At 37.3% G+C, this 22,263-nt stretch overlaps 1 protein-coding gene across 1 annotated transcript; it reads right to left on the reverse strand.

Annotated features, from left to right (window-relative positions):
• Positions 1-364: 364 nt before the first annotated feature.
• Positions 365-21,948, reverse strand: LOC149788800 (snaclec CHH-B subunit beta-like). Its single transcript, XM_089974921.1, has 3 exons — positions 21,548-21,948; positions 2,340-2,525; positions 365-781 (listed from the first exon to the last, which is right to left on the reverse strand). Exons 1-3 carry the CDS (start codon positions 21,810-21,812, stop codon positions 558-560), a joined length of 675 nt encoding a protein of 224 aa, XP_089831047.1. The 5' UTR covers positions 21,813-21,948; the 3' UTR covers positions 365-557.
• Between the last annotated feature and the right edge of the window lie 315 nt (positions 21,949-22,263).

The raw sequence follows: 22,263 nt of genomic DNA on the forward strand, positions 1-22,263 counted from the left end.
CCATCTAATAAGATCAAGGGTCACATTTTATATCCGGAATTGTCCAGCAAGTTATGCATGAAGTAGCAATTCAGCAATATGTCTTCTGCCCATCCCATTAAAATATGAGGGGCATTAGAAAAATGTCATTAAACGTTGGAAAATTTGATTCTGTCATATTATTGTGATAACTGAAAATTTGGGGACCAATGTGTTCATTTACCACAGTTTGTCGTTAGTTAATCAGTCTATACTCTTTATGATAAATTCCCACTTAATTTGTTTCTAGACATACTATCCAAGTGACAGGTGGATGAAAACGTGACTTGCAAACGGAAGGACTTGAAACTAAGTAACGGACTGATAGAAGATATATGAACATTCATAGAGATACATGCCCATTGCATTGAATTTTCAATGAGTGCATTTATTGTGACAGTACATTAAAAAGCATATAGTGTTTAGCTGTTTATAAATGAAACTATCTTTAACTTAAAATGTACTGGCCCTCATCGTTCAATAGAAAGAGAACTGAAGTTTTGCAAAAGGTTGTACCCTCATCGTGAGAACCAATTATTCTATCCGATTTGGCAAAGGTAATAATGCATTAAGAAGCAGCTAGTATCCAACATACGATAATCCACCTCTGAGTTCATGATCAGACAATTCTCAATTCTTCCGCCCGGTACCTCAGGGTACCAAATAGGACTTTTCGTGTCAATGAGCTCACCATCAGCCCATCTCCAGATGCCTTCTTCCTCTATGTCATTTCCACCGATAGAAGTATATGAAACCCTAGTTACTGAAATATTAAACAAAACAGTTTAATAATGTTCTTACAATATTTTAAATCTGTTTCTTACATTGTTTTAAAAAATGAATCGCATGCATCGAATACTTTTGATTTTATATTTTTTGCGAGGCAAAAAGATAACGAAACTAATAAGGACCATCATTCATGATGATTTAGTGTTAATTGAGAAAAGAGAAATCCATAATTTCATCACATCTGACCATTACAAATAAGTTAAATACAGGTTAGCAGGATATCTCCTTGAATACAGCATTTTTAAAAAGACTGACCCAAAGTGTAGCAGATATCAATCTGTAAATGAAATAATATTTGAAATATGAGTTTCTCTTCAAGATTTCTTACTTTACTTCTAGTATGCCTCAGAAAGGAAAGATCAATTTTTTATCATGTTCATGAGTTAGAGTCATGAAGATCAATGTAACTACCTACTGATAAATGTTTTTTGTATTAATCATTAACACATCAAGAACAAGTTGCAAGTCGTCATCCACGCACAAAGTACGTAGTGGCTCCTACACAAATGCTCATGTGAAATGTAATGTATGTGATCAGTTGTATGATTTTTAAATCTTCCAAACGTTGAAATGAGAACTAATATAGGTATCATTGTAAAATTAAATTTGTCAAATAATGAAATACATGAATAAAAGAATAACAAATCTTTAACAATTCAGTTATTTTAACGAGAAATTCAATCAAGCTGCTTACTATATAGACATCTTAAATATGAGGTCACAAAATGATTTTTGTTGCTCAGAAAATCTTATGAAGAACAGATTTTAATGAAAAAGTATACAAAAAATCTTTGTGCTTGAGGTTTTAAATGTTTTCTTCGATTTTAGTTTGATAAAACATTCCAACACACATATCTCATTTAAAGCTACCTCCAAAAATGTATCGTTTATGACAATGAGATTTGCATTAGATTAAAATTTAACTTATTGATCTGAGTTTTCATTTTACAGAACATCAAATATAAATATGTTACTTAATGCCTAAGCAATCTGAGTAAATTGGCGATGAATGTACCAATACAGCTGATCAAGGCTTATCCAATGGGAGCGTTCGATCCCGCAGCCTTTAGGTCACAAGTTCTGAGCGATAACCACCTAGCCACCTTAGTTCATACTTACACTAGTGGCCTCTTACGACATGTGGGAGGATGCATCGGGCCTAGATTACTTTACTGAGAACTTGCGGGACAAATTGAACGTTTATCTCATATACATGTATAAAGCATCGCACAGAAGACCTTAAATTTTTCCAACTACTTAAAGACTTTATACAGTTTGCAATCCTTGAAATAAGCACACATGATGACAACATACCAAATTTATACACTATATCAATCATACAATGATGCTAATTTACTTTCAAGTACATTATGATACCCTGGAGATAAACAAACGATGCGATTACAGCATTTCCGACATTTGCGATTGTTGTCAAGACCGTATTACACCAATATACTTCTTTAGGTCAGGACTAAATCAAGAATGTATGAAAATATCGTTTTAAAAAGGTAACAAATAAGTGAACGACTTACTGTGTGGACTTTTCTTTATCTGTTCCTTCAGATACACAAAAATTTGTGTGTTGTTGACCTTGGCAAGGTGGCCTCCTTCTGACTCACATATTATCTTCGCATTACCCCAGGTCTGTTTTTCTTGCGACAATCGGAAACATAGATTCAATGGCATATGCCATGTATAGTTGGAAGGGCATTGTCGGCCTACAATGATTGGAACATTGCCATAGTAATTATATGTAGAGTTTACAAATTTAAATAACAAAAGCAACAATACAATTAAAATAATTACAAAATGTAATAGACAATAGTAACATACAAATCCTTTGGCAAACATAATTCCGGTGAGAACGGTAAGAAATTTACCCTCACTGACTGGTACTCTAATCGGAACATCTTCAGTCATGTCTCACGCAATGGGAACGTATCGAGAATGAGGCTAAAGGTAAAACAATTGAGCGACCACCTGATAACAAAACGGAACAATGAACACGATGAAACGTCATATGTTATTCTCATATAGTTTAGTTACCAATATCTATGAAATTGATATGATAATCCGTCTAGTTTATTGGGTTTAGTTTTTAAATATTTGTTATGTCCTACCTAAACAAAACCATATGTGTTAATTGACAATTTTTCCTGCATATACCGTTTGTTTGCGAACCTCTCCCTCCGTCTCGCCCGTATGTCCGAGTTCTATGTTTGTCTTTTACCGTGGTATCGATACAGTGTTCATATGCATCAGGCACACTGGTTTGAATCTATCATTTAAATGCATCTTGCCGCTTGCATGGACGACATACACATTGGTATAAGTTTCTGGATATACTTCCCTCAATTTATCACGCAAATGAATTAGAGAACATCTTGTCTCGAGTCAGAAATAATATTTATTTTGAGCAGATGTGTATATGTGTAAAAGTTTAAGGTTCAGATGTCAGCAACATGGAGAAGAGCCACCCTGCCTAGTAGCGAATTGCCAATACAGGTTCTCGTTACGTTTCAACCTGCATCAAGAGATGAAACCCAGGAAACAAGGACCAATATATTTTACAACTTGGGTTTTATTTCCTATTGCATGTCAGAGTCAACAACATATAACATCCGGAGTGCGAAACCGAGCGTAAGTTTGCTCATCTAAAGAAAATCTATTCACAAGCTTATTTTAAGCTCTGGAGGTTCATCAAAGTCATGATGTTCAAGATAAGAAATCAACTATATCAAGTGGACCACGCAGCACATAACACTTGCAGCAACCTTGTATGCATCTGCTATAGGTTCTGAACAAAGATTTCTGATATTTGTTTGCTATTAGTGGAGAGATGAGTCTGATCGTCAAACAATATTATTTCATAAAAATCATCCAAAGCTGCCGCTGTCATATAATGCCTTAAATTGCAGTATGTGATATTCAAACACCAGCGCAACAACAATCAATTAAGGCGGTACAAAATATAAATCAGGCATGTCACAAAAAAGCTTGGGAGAAGCCAACAACAACAAGGACAATACCTATTTAACACTAATAGAAACACAGCAGGTTAAATTTGATTTGGCCAGAACCATTAGCAAAGCCTTAATTGAAACGTCATCTGCAAAATAGATCTCTAGTAGGGGTGGTGCTTTTGCTTATAGCATGGAGCAAAATCAGTGTCTACACATGGTTCGCTTGGTATATAGGCGATGTCGGGTACATTATCAGAGAGAGAGAGAGAGAGAGATAATCCGTTAGCAATGCAACCTTGAGTACATCAGCTAACATCTGGCGATGAAAAATATAAATTGAGTAGAATGCCTGCATGGCAAAGTGAGAAAACAAAGCACAACAGGAAAAGGTATCATATTTGATCCGGCTGTCATTCATTGTATTTAGTACAAGGAGGCATCTTACAATTTTTGTCTCTGCTTGTAGCAGGAGCTGCAGGATGGACTTGCCTATGTTGCTGGGAAAACGTTTTTGGCGAGCCCTAATGTGAAAATCATGAAAGCACGATGGCAATAGTATGTTGGGTAGCTACAAGATATATAAATATTTCACGGGAATACGCTTCCAAACGACATGAAGCACGATGAGAGGAATTTAGAATATTAATTTGACGTGTCTAGGACACACTTCTTCGCTAGAGTAAACAAACCGGACAAAAGAGACGCAAAATATTTTAACTCGTTTGGTCTACCCATCAGAAAAGTAATGTCAGAAAACCTATTTTGTTTTGTATATTGCCCATACAATCCGTCTGAGTCCTAAATCATTAATGCCAGAAAACGCTTTGTTTGCAATATTTTGTTTTTATTATATACTGGTATATAATGCACGTGTGACACATCTTTTGTATTCAAAGAAACATGACAGTTGGCTATTGCAATGTGTGCAAGAGGAGTGGAAGGGGTGGTGGCCAATCCGACAAAGGTACGAAGTGTCCAATTTGCAAAGTAACGCTTCCGTCGTTTTCTTTATAGTAGCATCCTAAGACTTTTATCAAGTGAAGGCGAATCCGCGGAGTTACGAAGCGTTTATTTTACGATTTAACGTTTCCGTCGTTTTCTAAATAGAAGCGTCCTAACACTACCCTCGAGGGTGGCGAATTCGACTATCAACGCAAATGACTGTGGGAGGGGGTACTCGTTGGCTGCAAATATAAGATTCCATTATTTTTCCATATGGAAATTATACAATTGTGGCTGCGGTGAGCAGGGTCTGTCATTTAATCATCTTTATTCCAATAATAATGATCGATTTTGCACTGGCTATGAAATATCGTACAGCTAAACTACATCGACAACGACTAGAGGCAATTACGAATTATCTTAATTGCGCCAATTAATTATATTAATCCCGTTCCGTGATGGCGTCAAGCACCAACTTCAATAGCGTCAAGTGGAATTTACAGAAGATACGGCATACTTATTTAGGCCAGTTACAGAGAGTACTAAAGGTCTTCTTCTACCGTTGCGAAAAACCACAAAAGCAAATGGAGTAACATTAGATGGATCTAAAAACACCAAAAAAAAGATTCTTAGGGAAATACCTCATACTCAACCACAATTATTTGAGTGTATTGACCAAGCTCATGTTGAGATCCATACAATTAACTATTCGTATACCAGAACCAGAAACAGAAGATAAACCACCTCAAGTCAAAGTTGATATGTTAGATAAATTTACCGAGGAAGGTATTGCACCTATCAATAAATCAGACCAACTGATTCATATTGCTGCATTTGGGCTTGATAAACAAGACCAATATATGAAACCTGAATATGTTGAAAGTATAAAATGTCGTGCTAATTGGCGCAAATACAGATAACGATGAAAAGTTAAAACTTTTTAATCAGACAATATATGAGTATATTGAACATTTAAGACAAGCAGATGAACACAAACAAAACGAAATAAAGCTACAACTTGAAAAACAAGAGCAGAAAGGATATGAACATTAAGAGGTAGATTCAGATCTGAATCAAGAGAAAAAGATCTTGGGAGGGTCTTGCAAACCCTAAACATTGGTCTTAGCACCCCATGCCCCAGCAGCGTCCTTTCTGATGTTGATAGACTAGTCATTTTGATCGGTGCAACACAAGCCGACAATGCCTCTACACAAAATCATCAATGAAGCAGCCGCTATTTGTCAGCGATTATGTACAAGTGGTATAATGGCCGTGAATGTTTATCGCACACATGTTGAAATTATCGACGATTGCTGCAGTGTTTAGGTATGCAAGTAGATCAGTGAATAGAAAATAGCATGATCATACACAATGCTCAACGTGGACCTGTCATGGTCAGGGTTATAATTTCACGTTTGCCGACATATAAAGTTATCTACGATTTTGTTCAAGTTCTGTTTAGAATTGCAGAAATCAAAGCGATTCTGATTGCGAAGCAGCTAGAAATGAAAGCCATTGATTTTGTTCTTGACAAAGCTATCAGCACAGTCTGCTATGTTGCCGGTAAAACATTATCAGCTATCCGACAACAATTAGCACGATTAATATGCAGACCATCGGCGGTCCGACCGCAGCCAGTAAAACTACCCAGCAATAAAGTGATTCCAGCAAATGTCAGTAAAATAACAAATGAAGCTGCAAAGGAACGACTAGCTGATTTAGTTGGTGTGCAACTTACAAAACAACAACCTTCAGATAGAGAGAAACTATAAGCGCAAGTCTCATAGATGGATGTGGTCTGACCCATCGTCGTCGTGTTAGACTATGATACATATAAGAAAATGATCAAGCTTATATTAGATTGCGCATTTGCCATGGACTCACAAGTTCTCAAAGAGAAATCGGTGCGTGATTGTCAGCAATATTCTTATGATGCACGTGTACCTGACGCACGTGTGCGAATCGAACTACAAGCTCAGGATATAAGTTAATATTTCATTTCCGCCGAGGCATTCATTGAAATGGAAGGTGAAATTTTAAAGAAAATATGATACTGAATATGGAAATGATGTTAGAATTGTTTTTGTTAACAATGTTATCATAGCCTTGTTCAAGATGCCACGTATAGTATCGACGGCATAAACATGCCTTGAAAACGTCGACGTTGCAAAGACGATATCGGGTCTGGCAAGATATTCTAATGGTTATTCAAGATCAGCTGGCCCATCAATAATGTATGCAATGGACACTACTGACTACCCTGACAACAGGCAGTATAATATAAGACAACTTAGAAGCAATGTCGAAAACGCTGACGCCAATGTGGTGCCGGTGTTTTACGGTGATGCTGTTAATCCAGAATTCAACTTATGATTCGCTGCAAGTTGATCAAAGCTGAAAGGTGGACGTATGCTATTTTCATGTGCACTTCCACTGTCACACATCTTCGGGTTCTGCAGAAATCTTAGAAAGATTATCTTTGGTGCAAAGCACACAGTTGTGCTTGTAGGAAAAGTTACCAGCAACAATGCAAACTGGCGACCTGTTGGTGATCCTGGTAAAGTAATACTGACAAAACATTCTCCGTGGATGCTAACTATGACATCGCTGAGGTTTAGTTGCGAATAAATGGGCATACATTTCAAGAACAACCACGTTGCACGTGCATATCATCGGTTAATGATATTCCTGGGGCATGGTCAGAATGATGATTCTGGTATGTAAATATCGTAGTTGAATTTTACGTCATTGTACCCGATATAATAGTTTTCGCTGGGACAACGAGATTTGTTTAGATAATCTGTCGTCGATATACATTTCCGAGCTCGTGTAAGTGGTGCATTGCCAGCTTGTTGTTACATAGCAATCGCAGTTATATTGTCAGACAAAATAATGCTGCTTAAAGAAGCTGGTGGACAAAAAAGAGTCATTGATGCGCCAGGGGAAAACAAAAGATATACCTATATTCTCTAGCAAATCAGATCAGTAATTAAATCGTTCATCATATTATAATGTAATATCACCACGACCATGTTACTCTGATTCCTGATCAGTTGAAAAAGCTACAACGTAGCAAAAAAGAATTCTCGAATAAAAGTATCACTTGAATCAACGTCATTAAAAGGTCAAAATAAACTAACACTGACAGAACGTCAACTGAAACATTTCAGTGACACCACAAAATCCACGATCGGCGTGCGAATTGTTCTTTTAGCGGCTGCTATGAAGGACATAGATAAAACAGGTGGTATATTACAACTTCTTGCGGCTGCTGAAGCTCCACCTGTTCTAAAATCAGCTGCACTCGGTGCTGTTGAAACAGCTGCCAGTATAACATTGACAAAAGCTGCAAGACACGGATTAAAAGCCTCAAAAAAAGAACGCGGATGCATTCTACAAGTGTAAGGTGTCTACCCTTACCAGGGACTCCAACGTGGTCCGGTCAAGGTCTTACACTACCAGGAGCCCCCTTCTTAAATCCCCTTCTCCAATTTTGATTTAGTTGATGCTGCTTGTCGTTAAATACTTTAGAGGCGTTTTTATGCGCAATCAATTAACAGACCGACCATATAGCCAGAACACAAGTACTATTAATATCGATGGTCATTCTGGTCCAGGTACTCGCTGGTTTGCGTATGCTGATGTGGCTTGTGGTGCTAATTATTTTGTTTATTACGGTCTAGCGCCGCTGATATAATTTATCGAGTATCATGGTAGAATTCAAGCGATCCCACTCTGATATTCAACATTACCATCACAGTCGTAACACATCCACCGGTATGTGGTTCTGAACGGTTCGCTGTACTCAATGCTTTATAGAGATCACCAAATCCACCGATTGTCTTACACGCGTACATGAGTGCGAGGTCGCTAGGGACCCAGGGATAACCGTCTTTGTAAATAACCGCTTAGAATGCAAATCACGTCATGCAATGGTTGATATTTACGGAAGATCCTCTAGCAAAAATACTAAACAAAAGATCAGATGACATTGATTTATCAACATATGAAACTAAAGATGATCTTGATGATCTTATGAACCTCGCTGGAGTTGACCGGGATGAAATTGTCATTTTTTTAGGATCGGTAATGCAGGTTAGAGACAAGAAATATTAGATGGATTGATATTATTCGTAGAGTTATCGGTCCTACAACGGATAACGTTCCAGTATTTACTGACACCGGGCTAACAGAGATTCAAGTGAGTCAATCGCAACTATCCGAAATGTAATTAAAAAAGGTGGTTCTGATCGTTATGATCCACCGGTGATACAATATGTGGGGGATAAAAATACCGTCGTCAGTGACATTCTAGCACCTTTCTGCGCTGACTATGACGTTTACGTTAACATGTTAACAAGTCGTAAAAACTTTCAGAAATTGACGAAATCGCCGATGTTTTCTTTGGAAATGCGATGGTTTTTGACGTGAAACTAGCTGAAATAAAAAACGCAGCGTGACTAGTCCACCTGTGTCAAACACTGAAACGATTAATAAACGACTCGGTATTATCCGATTATTATATCATAGTAATAGTTCAACAAGATATTGAATATGCTAAAATTAAACTCGCAAGATATAACGAGCGAAATAACTGACATTGTTGAAACAAACAGAGCGATCGAATCAAGTACTGGCATGCTTAGCATTCCACACAAGACTCGTGATCCGCGTGCAGTCGCATCTGGATCACCAATATATGGTCACAGAAAAATAACACCCTCATACACACCGCAGAAGTTATTGGCGTGTACAGGCTGTCCATATTCAGCGCTGATAAATTTAGGATGGTTACCACATATCTATGGCGTCATTCAAACGATAATCTTTTTCTGGAACCGTGTATATTGTGTTAAATCAAACGGTAAACATAATACAGATTGTTTCACCCACCAACGAAATAAAATTACAAGATCTAAATTTCGTAAATTCATAAAGACTTGAACAGGTACGTTCTTGGCAACCATCGTTGAGAAACTTCATCGACGAATATCGGCTAAAACTTTATGAGGATTTCCATCAATTTGATTAATAATTGAAAAAAAATATGTGGGAGAGACAAAACAATTTCGGAACACCCTGCGTTTTAGCAGTGAACATGTGATAACCGGTATTAGTAAGAAAGATGTTTTATTTGACGATATAAAATCACACCGGTATTCTTTGCTTCATTATTCTTAATGATAGTATGTGATCTGAATTCTTGCTCTATTTGTATAGCATTTGCCTAAATTATACTTTTAAATTACTAAACCAATACGTGAGTTGTTTTACACAGAAATTCTAGCCAGGTAGACTTTAGCGTCTTTTACAGGAGATTTAAGCCAATATCTACATAAATCTAATATACAAGCTGGATTAAATCATCATCCATTTGCAAATAATGTTTGCTCGTGAAGTCATTATATACAAGTCTAAGTTGACGTTTAATTATGATATATTTGCCTTAAATATATAATGAAGGAGTTTACGAGATTAACTGCGATCAAGCCTCATCAAGATAGTTTCGATTTGACAGACTAACCGATAAGAAAAAACGCCACCTACTACCAATTATGCAATTACGCAATCGTAACCGTGAAGCCAAGAATGAGTTTATCGACAATGCAGCAACATTGATAATTGACAGGACAATATATATTGTGCCAGTCACGAGATTGGTGCTATTTCATCCATTGTTGCTCATTTTCCTCAGAAGAAATAAATATGGAAACTAAAACGTGTAGCATTTTTCAAATATATACAACGTAGTTATATCGAAATCGAATGTGAACATGGATCATTATGGAATAATAAATGTGATTAAAACGATGTCATCTCGATCGACATGGTTGCAAGTTAACCAGGATCATATCTTGGAGCAGGTGAATGTCAAAATGATTTTTAAGAATTTGGTCAAAACACATATGAACTGATCGAGTTGCAATAAATGGATTGTTACCGGTGGATTTTGACTTAACTTGATCTGCTGAGTTTGAGTCGTTCGCATTTTGAAACATGCCCATGTCATAATCCCTGTCTAATTTGGTCGTCATTTTAACAAAGGTGAATCAGAGATAAATCCTTTGGACTGCGATGCATCAAATAACCGTAGTTTGGCTTCAAATTGTGGTACTGTGATACATACTCGATGCTGAAATATCATTATCGTTGACGGTAAACGAAACGATAATTTCATATAGACCACAAAGAACAGTTTGGATGCCAAAACCTCTAGTGCTAGCATCAGGCGACGAGGATATATCGTTCGCCAAGGATAATGGTCGAAAAATAATTGGCAAATTTACACGTGTTGCTTCGTCTGGTAGTGAACAACGTTGCATGTGACGGATCTTCGATGAACGTGAACTATATTTGATGATAATGATGATGACGATGATGATGATGATGGTGATGATTATGTTTGTCTATAGGTGTCAATGAGGACCATTCAATGTCATCGATTCACTAAGGGAGGGTCCGGAGAGGTCTGATCCTAGCCCAGAAGAATATTTTGTAATGGGGACATGGACGTACAAGTTGCTGACTGAGAGCTGCGGGGCTGCTGTTCCCGAGTCTACACAGATTAGGTTTCTCAGCTGAGTTCACCTGTCTTTTCTGCTCAATGTATAAGTTCTTCAGCTAGGCCTTGATGATGTCCTTGTACCTATTTTATTGACCACCGTGATATATCTTGCCTTGCTGTAGCTTTCCACAGAAGACCTTATATGGTAAGCGTTCTACCGGCATGCGGACAACACAGCCAGCCCATCGGAGTTATACCATGCACAGAATGGTTTGGATGATTGTCATGCCGGCCTGCGTGAGAACGTCTGTGTTCGTTACCTTGTCCTCCCATCAGAATTTCTGTAGTTTTCTCAGGGAGCTCATGCGGAAGTTAGCAATTTTTTTTAGCATGGCGGCTATACACAATCCAGGTCTCGCAAGCATAGAGGAGGTGGGGAGAATAACAACTAATGGACCTGGTGGTTCTGGTTAAAAAAACACGAGCGATAAATTTATTTAAGAACACGTACATGATGGTTGAGTTTGGTGGCAAGCTTGATGACTCATATATCCCAGACAGTTGAGCGGAGTCTACCAAATGATACGATGGCTTTAGAAATCCTAGTGTTGACCTAATTGTATATGTGGACTGCCTTTGAGAGATTGTGTGATCCTGTCAACATTTTTGAGCTTTTGGCCATTGACAATGATGGATGGTTTCCGGTATCTTCTCCAGGAGTTGGAGTTGAGGGCACAATCATCTGCAAACTGAAGGTCGTAAATGTTGTCAACTTGGAATTCGGTTTTGGTTTGAAGCCTCCTCAGTTTAAAAACATTCTCATCAAGACGGTATCGGAAACCTCCTCGTACATCACTGTCCTTGAAATCACCCATCAACAGTGCAGAAAACATGAGGCTGAAGAGATTAGGGGCTAAGACACATCCCTGTTTCAACCATTTGATACTACAAAGGGTTCGGAATAGTTAGCCTGGTCCTGGACCTTGGCAAGCATGCTATCATGAAAATGCTTCACCATTTCAATGAAGACTTCTGGACATCCATATTTGGCCATCATCTTCTAAAGGCCTTCCCGGCTGACAGTGTCGAATGCCTCAGTCAGGTCCACGAGGTCTGCCGACATCTATTTCTGCTTCAGGTAAATAGAAGACGTGCGTGCATGTCACCCGCTACAGCTTCCAGTGTATCCATACCTGCCGCGTTGCAGTTCGCCCCTCGCCACAGGACATGAACACGCGTGATGACATTTATTAATTGAGGGAGAGTTGCAATGCATCAGGCTAACCTCTCGTCCAGGACCCACTTTTTGCAGTGGCAAGACGTATTCAAAACGACAGCTGGAATGGACACTTGATGCAGTAAATTACCAAAGTATCCTACATGTCTTGCCATGCTCTTAGTGCTACACATCGTCTTCCTGCCCACTGTCCAGATGATAGTTCTGCAGAGTCCACAGGGTGCAGTCTTCACATGCAATGAGTGACAAGCTCTGAACTCGTTGAGGGTTTAAGACCCATCGGTTAGCGTCTACCTGGTTTGGCAAACCAGCCAAAGCCATTGACCGTGGTGTGGCCGCTGTGCATGCTGGATCTTGATGGAGCTACTTGTGAGAGCTCAGCGCCAACTGGGAACCAAAGGCGGACTAACTAACCCTAAGGGATTACGACTGATACTCCCACCAGTAGTACTAGCCCTCCATGAGCACCTCTTACACCACTATATTAAATATGCATTAATACAATACACAAGTGCACGTTTGTATATCGAGAAGATGCATGTTTGCCGCTAAATTGGGCACTATCGTACGTTTTTATGATGGTGATTCAAATCAGTTTACTTATCTGAGATCTTCAATGTTAGCTTATGTTTCTACAAACCTACTATGGATGATTAATATATTTCCTAAGGTCGCTGTCAGAGTCGCCACATATTCATTTTTTCTCAATGAAAACATTATATGGCTGCTTGATGAATGTGATATAAGCATAAATAAGCACTCGGGGAACTAGTGCCCTGGGGACAATGGCGAGAAAAAATGAAACGATCGTTGGTTAATCTGAATCTGCGGACGTTGAAACCTGCTGAAGTATAGTATAAAAATAATCAAATGTCACAACCGTCATCAGCGCCAACGGTATATGATCCTTTATCATGATAAAAAAAACTGTTTATCCTAATGGACCTGGTGGTTCTGGTTAAAAAAACACGAGCGATAAATTTATTTAAGAACACGTACATGATGGTTACTTACACCAACGAATATATTGCCATGGAAATGAAACAGCGAGGTGCTAAATCTCATACTTATAGTTTCTTTCGATGGTATGGTGATAAATGGCCACCTGAACGAATGAGTGAAAAATAGATCCCTAGGATTATTATATGGGATGAAATATGCACGGTATGCAATGATATGTAAAAAATATTTCTTGATTGGTTACTGACAAAAAATACAGCAATCATTATGTGTGGTGATCATGGTCAACCACCACCCTCTGCCGGTGAATCACAACATCGTTGGTTACGCAAATACGTAGCCTTTTATGAAGAAATAAGTGATGATCACAAAGTCATTGATGAATCATTGAAATAGATTTTTTTTAAAAAAGTTAATTAGACTGGAGCAAGATAAAATTCAATAACGCGCACTGTAATTCTAGAATCGATGATTAATGATTTTTGTAATTTATGGTACCCCATTGATCTCATAGTCAGATGTATGAAATAATTCTAGATTGTCTAGAGCACAGGTTATTTTCATCAATGGATATTTTCAAATCTACCTTTATTATTGTGTTATTGTACAGCATATACCCGTCGGCAAAACATCGATGCTGAATGTCCGGTATCGTTGGAAAAACAAAACCTCGTTCTTAATGGTATTGTTGTTGCACCTGTCAAAGTTGTTGAGAGCGACTTAATAATGCATACATCTCCGTGGACTCTGGGATATGCTATTACTATCCATTCATCACAGGGTCAAACTATTGATAATAATGTGATTTGAATCATCCATGATCTCATCAATTGGTCAAAGTTAATGTATCTAGTGGTATCTCGAGTCAGAAGATACATGTCATATACGGGGGATTATCATAGGTAACCGCATCGTGGACGTTTTGACTACGGACAAGAATCAAACTCAGGAAATCAACAATGATACATTGAGGAAGAAATGAACTGTTTATCAGCAAAATAACACACAACATATAAACTTGAGTTTGATTTTCATATTAATTTATTATGACACCGAAACAAAGACAAACAATCACTGTGCTTGCTGTAACACAGTAATAGTTCACAAACAATTCCACGCCGAGGAGCTGTTCAATCTAATCTGTAGAATGCAGGCCTACCTGTAGATCTAACCACGTTGGAAATTGTATCTACCTGCAACGTCGATTACAGTTGATGAAGAGTTTTATGTGTGTTCGCGACATTTATCAATTTCAATAATATCAGATGGTAAAAAAAAAAAATGCCTCATGAACTTCATTGGGATTGTTGACATCAAAGTCCATACTGAATCTTTGTAGGCGGTGGTAGATAAATTGTCCATATTGCTTGTATGGATAACCAATCGGAAGCAACAGCGCTCCATGGGCTATAATACAAAGATTCCATATTTATAATTATCAGTGATTACTTGCCGACCCCTACCACTAGTTTACCGCTAATCGCAGATCTTATCCACCATGTGGCTAGAGATTCTCGCAGATTGTGTTTTTCCAGATTTTGCCTGGTGAATAGATGTCAAGTCTGCAATGATGTTTTCGTTGTTGCAACTCTTTACTTCGATATGCGTCATCATCAACATGGCACTCTTGGTCAATTGCATTTATTGGATACTCTCCTTCCTCGTCATGGTTTATGTTTATCATCGAGTCGGATACCAAGTCGGGTTCCAGGACCACAATAAGTATATCCAGGAAGATATTTCTCACCAGGATATTTAGCCCATGGAGTTACTGTTGATGTTCCCAGTGCAGCAGCGATATCATCACACGTTTTGATTAGGAAACAAATTTGTATGTTTTGTTACCACATTGTACGCAATTACCTGTGAGTGCACACTTTTTATTCTTCGGCTTTATTACTTTTAATCCACTGGTATCAGTAGATGCTCTGTATCGAATATAATATAAACTTATATAGTTTCGTATATTTTTATAACATGAACGTGATTGACCTCTCAGAAACACGAGAACAACAGTCAGTAAAGCAGCATCCGACATTACCAAACTCTATCCGGGCAATTATTATACGCCCAAATGAATCTGGTAAAACTTAATTGCTATTTAACCTAATAATGAGATAGTTTAAGCTGGACAAGGTTTATGTAGTAGCACCATCTTTAGATAATCAGGAATGTAATAATGTTCTCAAAGATATTAATGAAACCGCAGAAGAGTTAAATACTGATGGTACCGACATCTCATCGACCGATGTTAAAGTGGGAGATAAACTATGCGATGATATTATCGACTTTATCACTGATATCAATGATGCTCCTTCGGCGATTGACCACGATGGGGACAATATATATATATATATATATATATATATATATATATATATATATATATATATATATATATATATATATATATATATATATATATATATATATATATATATATATATATATATATATAATCCTTTTGAGACCTGGCTTTAAGAAAACAGAAACCATAAGTACTCTATGTAGTAAACAAAGTATTTTTCAGATGAAAGTACAAGTCAGGTGAATAGTTAGACTTAGCACAATCAGACTACGTTGAAAGAACCGGCAAGCTGCAATAAAGAAACTTTTGTTATCAGAAATATTGAAATAGTCCCGGTCACGTACAATATAGCAGACCTTTGTGGGCAGCCAATCTCGCAATCATTTAACAAGCACGAGTTATCAATTATGTCGAACTCGCGTGACAAACTACCATATCTGCCTGATAAGTTGCTAAGAAATATGTCCACTATTCTCTAAGTTTGTTTTCTTCTGGTGGTTAAGGGTTTACTCGTAGCTGCCTTATTTGGAATATCTATCATCATAAATATCTTTTGGAAAACAGTAGGGTATAAGTGAAATTTACCCTTATTGTGATATGATCTGAGTTGGGAAATTTAGGTTTCAAAATCTGTACTAAGCGTACATGTAGTATCGAAACAAGTGTTCCAATCCTCACGCGTAACAGGCCTTGTTTCATGGTTGTATGCATCTTAATATGTCCAGTCCGTTTAGGCAATTTGCAATAGTTGTGAATCGAAAAGGGATATTATGTAGCAAACATATTATCACTAATGGAGCTCTAGAAACGGCTGTTTTAATGCGGCAGACACTATGCTTTTCTCTGAAATTCTTATGTCACTCAATCTTCTGCGTTGTTCGACTCGAGCTATTTCCCTTGATGCAAATTGTGGATACCCGCCAGCTGTGTGGCCAATTCTACAAGGCCTATTATAGTGCATTGAATCATGGTTTCCAATCATTGGTTAGCTCTATATGTACACCAAATTGCAACTATAATAGTCTAGGTTCCCTTGTTCACAACGACCGCTAGGCATTGTACTTTACGGAATTTACAAAACGGCTGGCCTTACTTTGAATAATCCAGAGCATCGTCCAGACTCATTTACATTAGTTCATGTTCTGACTGGGTTGTCTTTCTCTTTCTAGTCTCTCTTTCTTTCTCTGCCACATAATATTATTCAGGATATTATTCAGGAGCACAGGAGGGATCGAATTCAATAGATGGTTCTGATTTTTCCTCAGTTTGCAATTCGCTGTCGGTGGTTAAAGTGTGCCTCGGTGTTGTCTTGGTGATGGTAGTGGTGGTAGCGGTATCATCTGGCGTCGTATCGTCCGATTGGTGACGGGAGTTGCGAATCGGCAGCCAACGTGTGGCCTGCGGAACACTGTCCTGTTCTTTCTCATCAGAGCTGATTCCGACGTCAGGTCAGTTCTTCTATTCTAGCGATTTACTATCTCACTGTCCAACACCAGTAATAATGTTGTAAGTGTTTTGCCTGTCCTTAGGCCGCAGCTAGTAGCTCAAACCCTATCTTGTGCCATGAGGGCTTGTAGATGGCAAACTGCCGGATAACGCGTCTCTTGTGAATGTAACTTTCTCCATCACTCACAGTGCTAAGGTTCCTGATAATTCAAATTAAAATAATTTTGTGTACCTATACATATATATACTACAACTCGTATAGCGAACAACATTCCTGTAAAGTGCACTGAATTCATCAAGAGATCAAGTGTGTCAGGGAGGGTTTTTAAGATAAATGCAATAAAGTGATAACGAACAGCACAAAACTATTACCTAACTAGCGTGAGATCTTTCGATTCTTAATGATTCTTTTTCTTGGTCAAGTACAAAACAAATTGACAAAACAAAATAATAAACAGAAAGACCATTGTGTTCACAAATATTTACATGACTGTTTTTACCGAAATAGAATATAAATTTATTATATTTCAACTAGTATATTTCAACTTATTGCGGATGATGAAAAATATTTAATATTAACCTATAAATCGATGAGCCGTAATGACATGTTATTTTATGTCAATTTATGTAAGCTCAAATTATATCCCTGATACTTCATTCTAACATTAGTAATTAAAGGGCATTTGGTGACTAATAAGTAAATTTAAAACATTGTTTAAAAGAAAATGTGTCGGATGCAAAAATTATAATTGTATTTGTGCATGGCTGTCTGTTTCTGGTCTTCTTGGTTTAAGCCTCTTGGTTTCAGTGTAAAGGCCGGCGTATCATGTAGGATTCATTTTCTTTCCCGGTTTCGTAGCTTCAGTTGCGGTTGAGCGCAACTGCAATACTTGTTTTAAATCATTGAAAGTTTGGTCACTAAAGGAGAATTGTTCTGCGATTGGGTTTCTGTACAGCTTCTTTGTCATCCAGCAAATCTATGAAGGTTGAACATTTTGTGTTGCTTTTTAGTTCCTCCGTCATACTTAACTCTGCAGATTTTACATGTAATGCGATAAATTGCATTCTATGTTGTGCACGTTTTGTTTGAACCATGTATGTTCAGGATTTATCTGGTCACTGTGCTAGACAATGTCCTGGTCTCTATTATATTTTGACACGTGTTGCACTTTGTATCACCACAGGGGCCAGATTTACCAAGGCGATCTTAGTTAGCAGCCTGCGTTAGCTTCACCCTGACAAGGATGTCCTTGAGAATTGTTTTGTCTCCTATAGGCTACTACAGGTTGGTTAGGGAGGATTAACTTCAGTGCGTTTAGCCCATGTGCCTGCCTCCGTAATCAGGTCTTTGTCATAGCCTCGGTAAATCAAATGTTTAGATAACTATTCCGACCTTTTTTAGAATGTTTCATAGTCGGAACAAATTCTGCGTATCCTCAGTGCCTGAATATATGGAATGATCCCAATGCAGTGATCAAGATGACAGGTGATTGAAAACAACTAGTTAAAACATAATAAATTGAAAGTTTTCATTCCTGTAGAGTCATTTTAAGGTTTGCAAACACAAGTGTGTTTATATTGGTTTGTCTTGTATATGTGTTCAAATTGACTTTGAAAAAGACTCATTAACAGACGAAAGTGTTCAGGAATGTTAGATACTAGTTTAGCACTGTTTTTTAACTGTATATTGCATTATATATATATATATATATATATATATATATATATATATATATATATATATATATATATATATATATATATATATATAAATCAAGGGAAGAAACTCGTGTGAGCTAAAATTTTCACTCCAATCCTGTGGGTTAGATAAACTATACAACGGCATTTTTATTTAAAAACTGTATCTAACCCATCGCCATCTATCATCAATTCATTGTACCTTCTGTATAATCCTAGGGCATGTCCATATTTGGAGATTCTAGAACATATATGTTTCTCTTTTTACACTAATTATATTACTATTTTGGGGATTCTAAAGCCTCCTTTGCCTATTAAATATTTTTATTTATAGGGCAAAACCTATTCGTACAGCCAATGCTGCTATTGTGATCACTATCGACAAGAATCCAATGTGCAACTTTTGGTGGAGAGATTTGTCGTTTTTGTATGTCATTGTTGAGCTCTGATTTGTAAGCTATACAATCCTGTATGCACCCTTCATAAACAAATCACCGTACGATTCCTGGTGAAAATTATGTTGATTAAAGATTAAAAATCAACTATTTTTATGCAAGGTTTGTTTGCAAATATTTATGCTCACAGTATTATCATTAAAGCAATCTGCTCGACCCAAGCAAATACCAAGCTCTTTAGTTAGCGCAAACAATGCTCACTATGACGGGAAGAAGTCAAATTTTGTAGGTAACTGTGTATAAGTTTCTAGTTTTCGTTTCAGTTTGGTGCAACGCACAGCTTTTAGTTTAATCAATTCATTAGAGTCACCATATTGAATGGCAATGTTAATGAAATTCAGTGTGCTACTGTTTCTAAATATATTGTACCCAATATTCATTAGCAAAAGGATTTTAGCATATGAAGCATAAACAACTTTAGTGATTGACAAATAATGTACACTTACCTCCCTAAACGTCTGAAGCTTTTTTCATCTCAATTTATGTAGACTTTCAGGCATGTTGTAGATTGTACAGGCATGTTACAGATTTAATTTAGACTTCTACCTTTTATTTCAAATCTCTTACTAATCCAGTAAGTTTGATTTCAATTCTCAAACATGTAAATCTTGTTACAATAATGGTTATATTTGTATCGGATAATTATGAGAATTAAACTGATTCACTTCATCATTACTGGTTGAGGTTGCAAGATGATTATATTTAGATTTAATTTCTTGAGAAAGAGAGTTACATGGATCGATGGATCCTTCTGCAAAAATACAGCCTGAAGAGGACGTTCAGTAGAATGATTCAATTGCAGAACATGCTTGCTTTCTCATTATCAAACAAACACAATAAATGTATAACATTACCAATCTTGGAATGTAGAATAGTAGATATTTCCGATACCACTGGTCTTCCTCATGAGAAATATTTTGTTTTTCCAGTGACATTTCCTGACGAAAATAAGGGTTTTATAGCCAAATAGCCAGAACGATCGACCAATAGCGTCATATTAGTTTTTTTTTTTTTTTACATGGCACTACACTGGGTTTGGTTTGATTATTTCGGACGATTATCACAGAGTCAAGCTCTTCGACTGTATTTAACTCATATGTATATGCTGCATAGATGAGATCTTTTATCTCATGGTCTGAATAAAATGTTTGGTTGAATGTTTATATCTTAAACAAAATCAGGGCCTCTGGTGGCTGAGCTGTCTTAGGCGCATATCGTTACAGATCACGGATATAATCTCTTTGTATTTGTGGGTTCGAGTTGAGGCCTGGCTAAAGTGGATATGTGGAAAGCTAGAAGTAGCATCAAATACGTCGGTGGTTCTTCCCGGGGTTTCGCGGTTCTTTCGCAGCAAATAAACTGACCGCTACGTATAGCCTAGCATGTGCTGACAAAGTATATGAAGTTTACACAAATCCAAAAGTAATTAAGCTAAATCACTTTAATATTCAGTGAAAATTTCAGTCATCTCTACAAACGCCGCGCTATGAAAACGTTCGCTAACCAAACACGCTGAATCGGAAAATACACGGAAGACTAATAGTTGTCATGGATGAAGCTAGTCTTATATAGTTTCAACTAGAACCTAAAAGCAATCAAACAGATAGCATGCATGTATTAGCTATTGCCTTTTAAGAGCGTTTTCGTCTGGAGTAAAACAAAGAAATAATGAAAGAAACTGGCGCTTAACAATGACGGATACATGCATGTCTCAAACTTATTAAAACAGAAAATGTAGTCGGAGTAAATGTTTCAGTTATGTGCTGTAAGAGGCATTTGAATTATATACTTTTTGTTTTAACTTGTATTTGGTGTAAAGTCAGTCGTGCAGACAATTTAATAAGGCTAGTTGATCTAACGTCTTGGTTGTTTGGGTAGCTGTACCTTAGAAAGAGGTGTAAGATGAAATCATATCTGTCCAGTATTTTAACGAATAATAGAACCGAGAAGTTAACCAGATTGACATTGTCGACATTTAAGTCAAATCCTTATAGCGTTTGTATCAGACTAGCTTCAGTATTGTTTCCGTGAACTCGAGGGTTAATTAAAGAATCAGACTAGAAGTGTCATTAGACATTAGTTTATAGCAACATGTTCCACCAGTATAGATATATGTTCTGTCAGGAGCAAAATATTTTACCTTCAATATTAGTTTATAGCAAAGCTTTCCAGCTATATGGCTATCTGTCCTGCCAAAACTAAATGATTTGACAAACGAGAACTTACCCTGGATGACTTTGGTCATTTGACGTTCTACGTCGGCTACTTTCTGTAAGAGATGGTTCATTTGACTTTCTAATCTAGCTAATTTCAGCATGAGCATCTCAACATCATTGTTTAGAAGAATACGTTTTTCTTTCTCATCCTCCAGACGCAGACGTACAGCACTAACGTCGCTTTTTCCTGAATCTTCTAGAAGGCTTGGGACTGCGGATTCCATCATCCATGTTTTCAGGCAAAGCACAATGAAAATCAAACTTCTTTTTTGCATTATGAGAATAACCTGTGACTGAGAGCTTCAACAGTTATGGTGTATTTAGCTAATCAGCCCAAGAAGAGTATTCAACACTTCAAATGTTTTAATGAGTCTGATGATTGAAACGTATGCATAGCTCTTTATCCTCCCAACCAACTGAGTTAACCCCACTTAAAATTCTAACACTTAAGACTTCATATTAGAAATCACACTGTGTCGCTACATTGTGTTCTTAAATGTCTAGTGCAGCATACACTCCTTTCTATACATTCGTTTTTTATCCGCATATTCGGCATACGGGCCTCTGAATTAGGCTTAGCATTCAACTGTCGAACGTAAGCAAAATACAGTACACGTTTATGGAGAAACTGGTTTGTCTTCTAAGCCAAATACTACTTTGTAAAAGTATTTAACGATAGGAAGTGCTTATAATGTATTTCCTGACAACCACGTTTTCGATTAATTA

This window comes from Sinohyriopsis cumingii, chromosome 11, assembly GCF_028554795.1.
Source record: "Sinohyriopsis cumingii isolate HCF-2022 chromosome 11, ASM2855479v2, whole genome shotgun sequence".
Lineage (NCBI taxonomy): Eukaryota > Metazoa > Mollusca > Bivalvia > Unionida > Unionidae > Sinohyriopsis > Sinohyriopsis cumingii.

Coding starts and splice junctions, on each gene's coding strand:
- LOC149788800 (XM_089974921.1), bottom strand. CDS start 21,812: ATGCAAAAAAGAAGTTTGATTTTCATTGTGCTTTGCCTGAAAACATGG. Junction 2,526..21,547: donor AATGACCAAAGTCATCCAGG/GTAAGTTCTCGT, acceptor CAATCATTGTAG/GCCGACAATGCCCTTCCAAC. Junction 782..2,339: donor GATAAAGAAAAGTCCACACA/GTAAGTCGTTCA, acceptor TTAATATTTCAG/TAACTAGGGTTTCATATACT.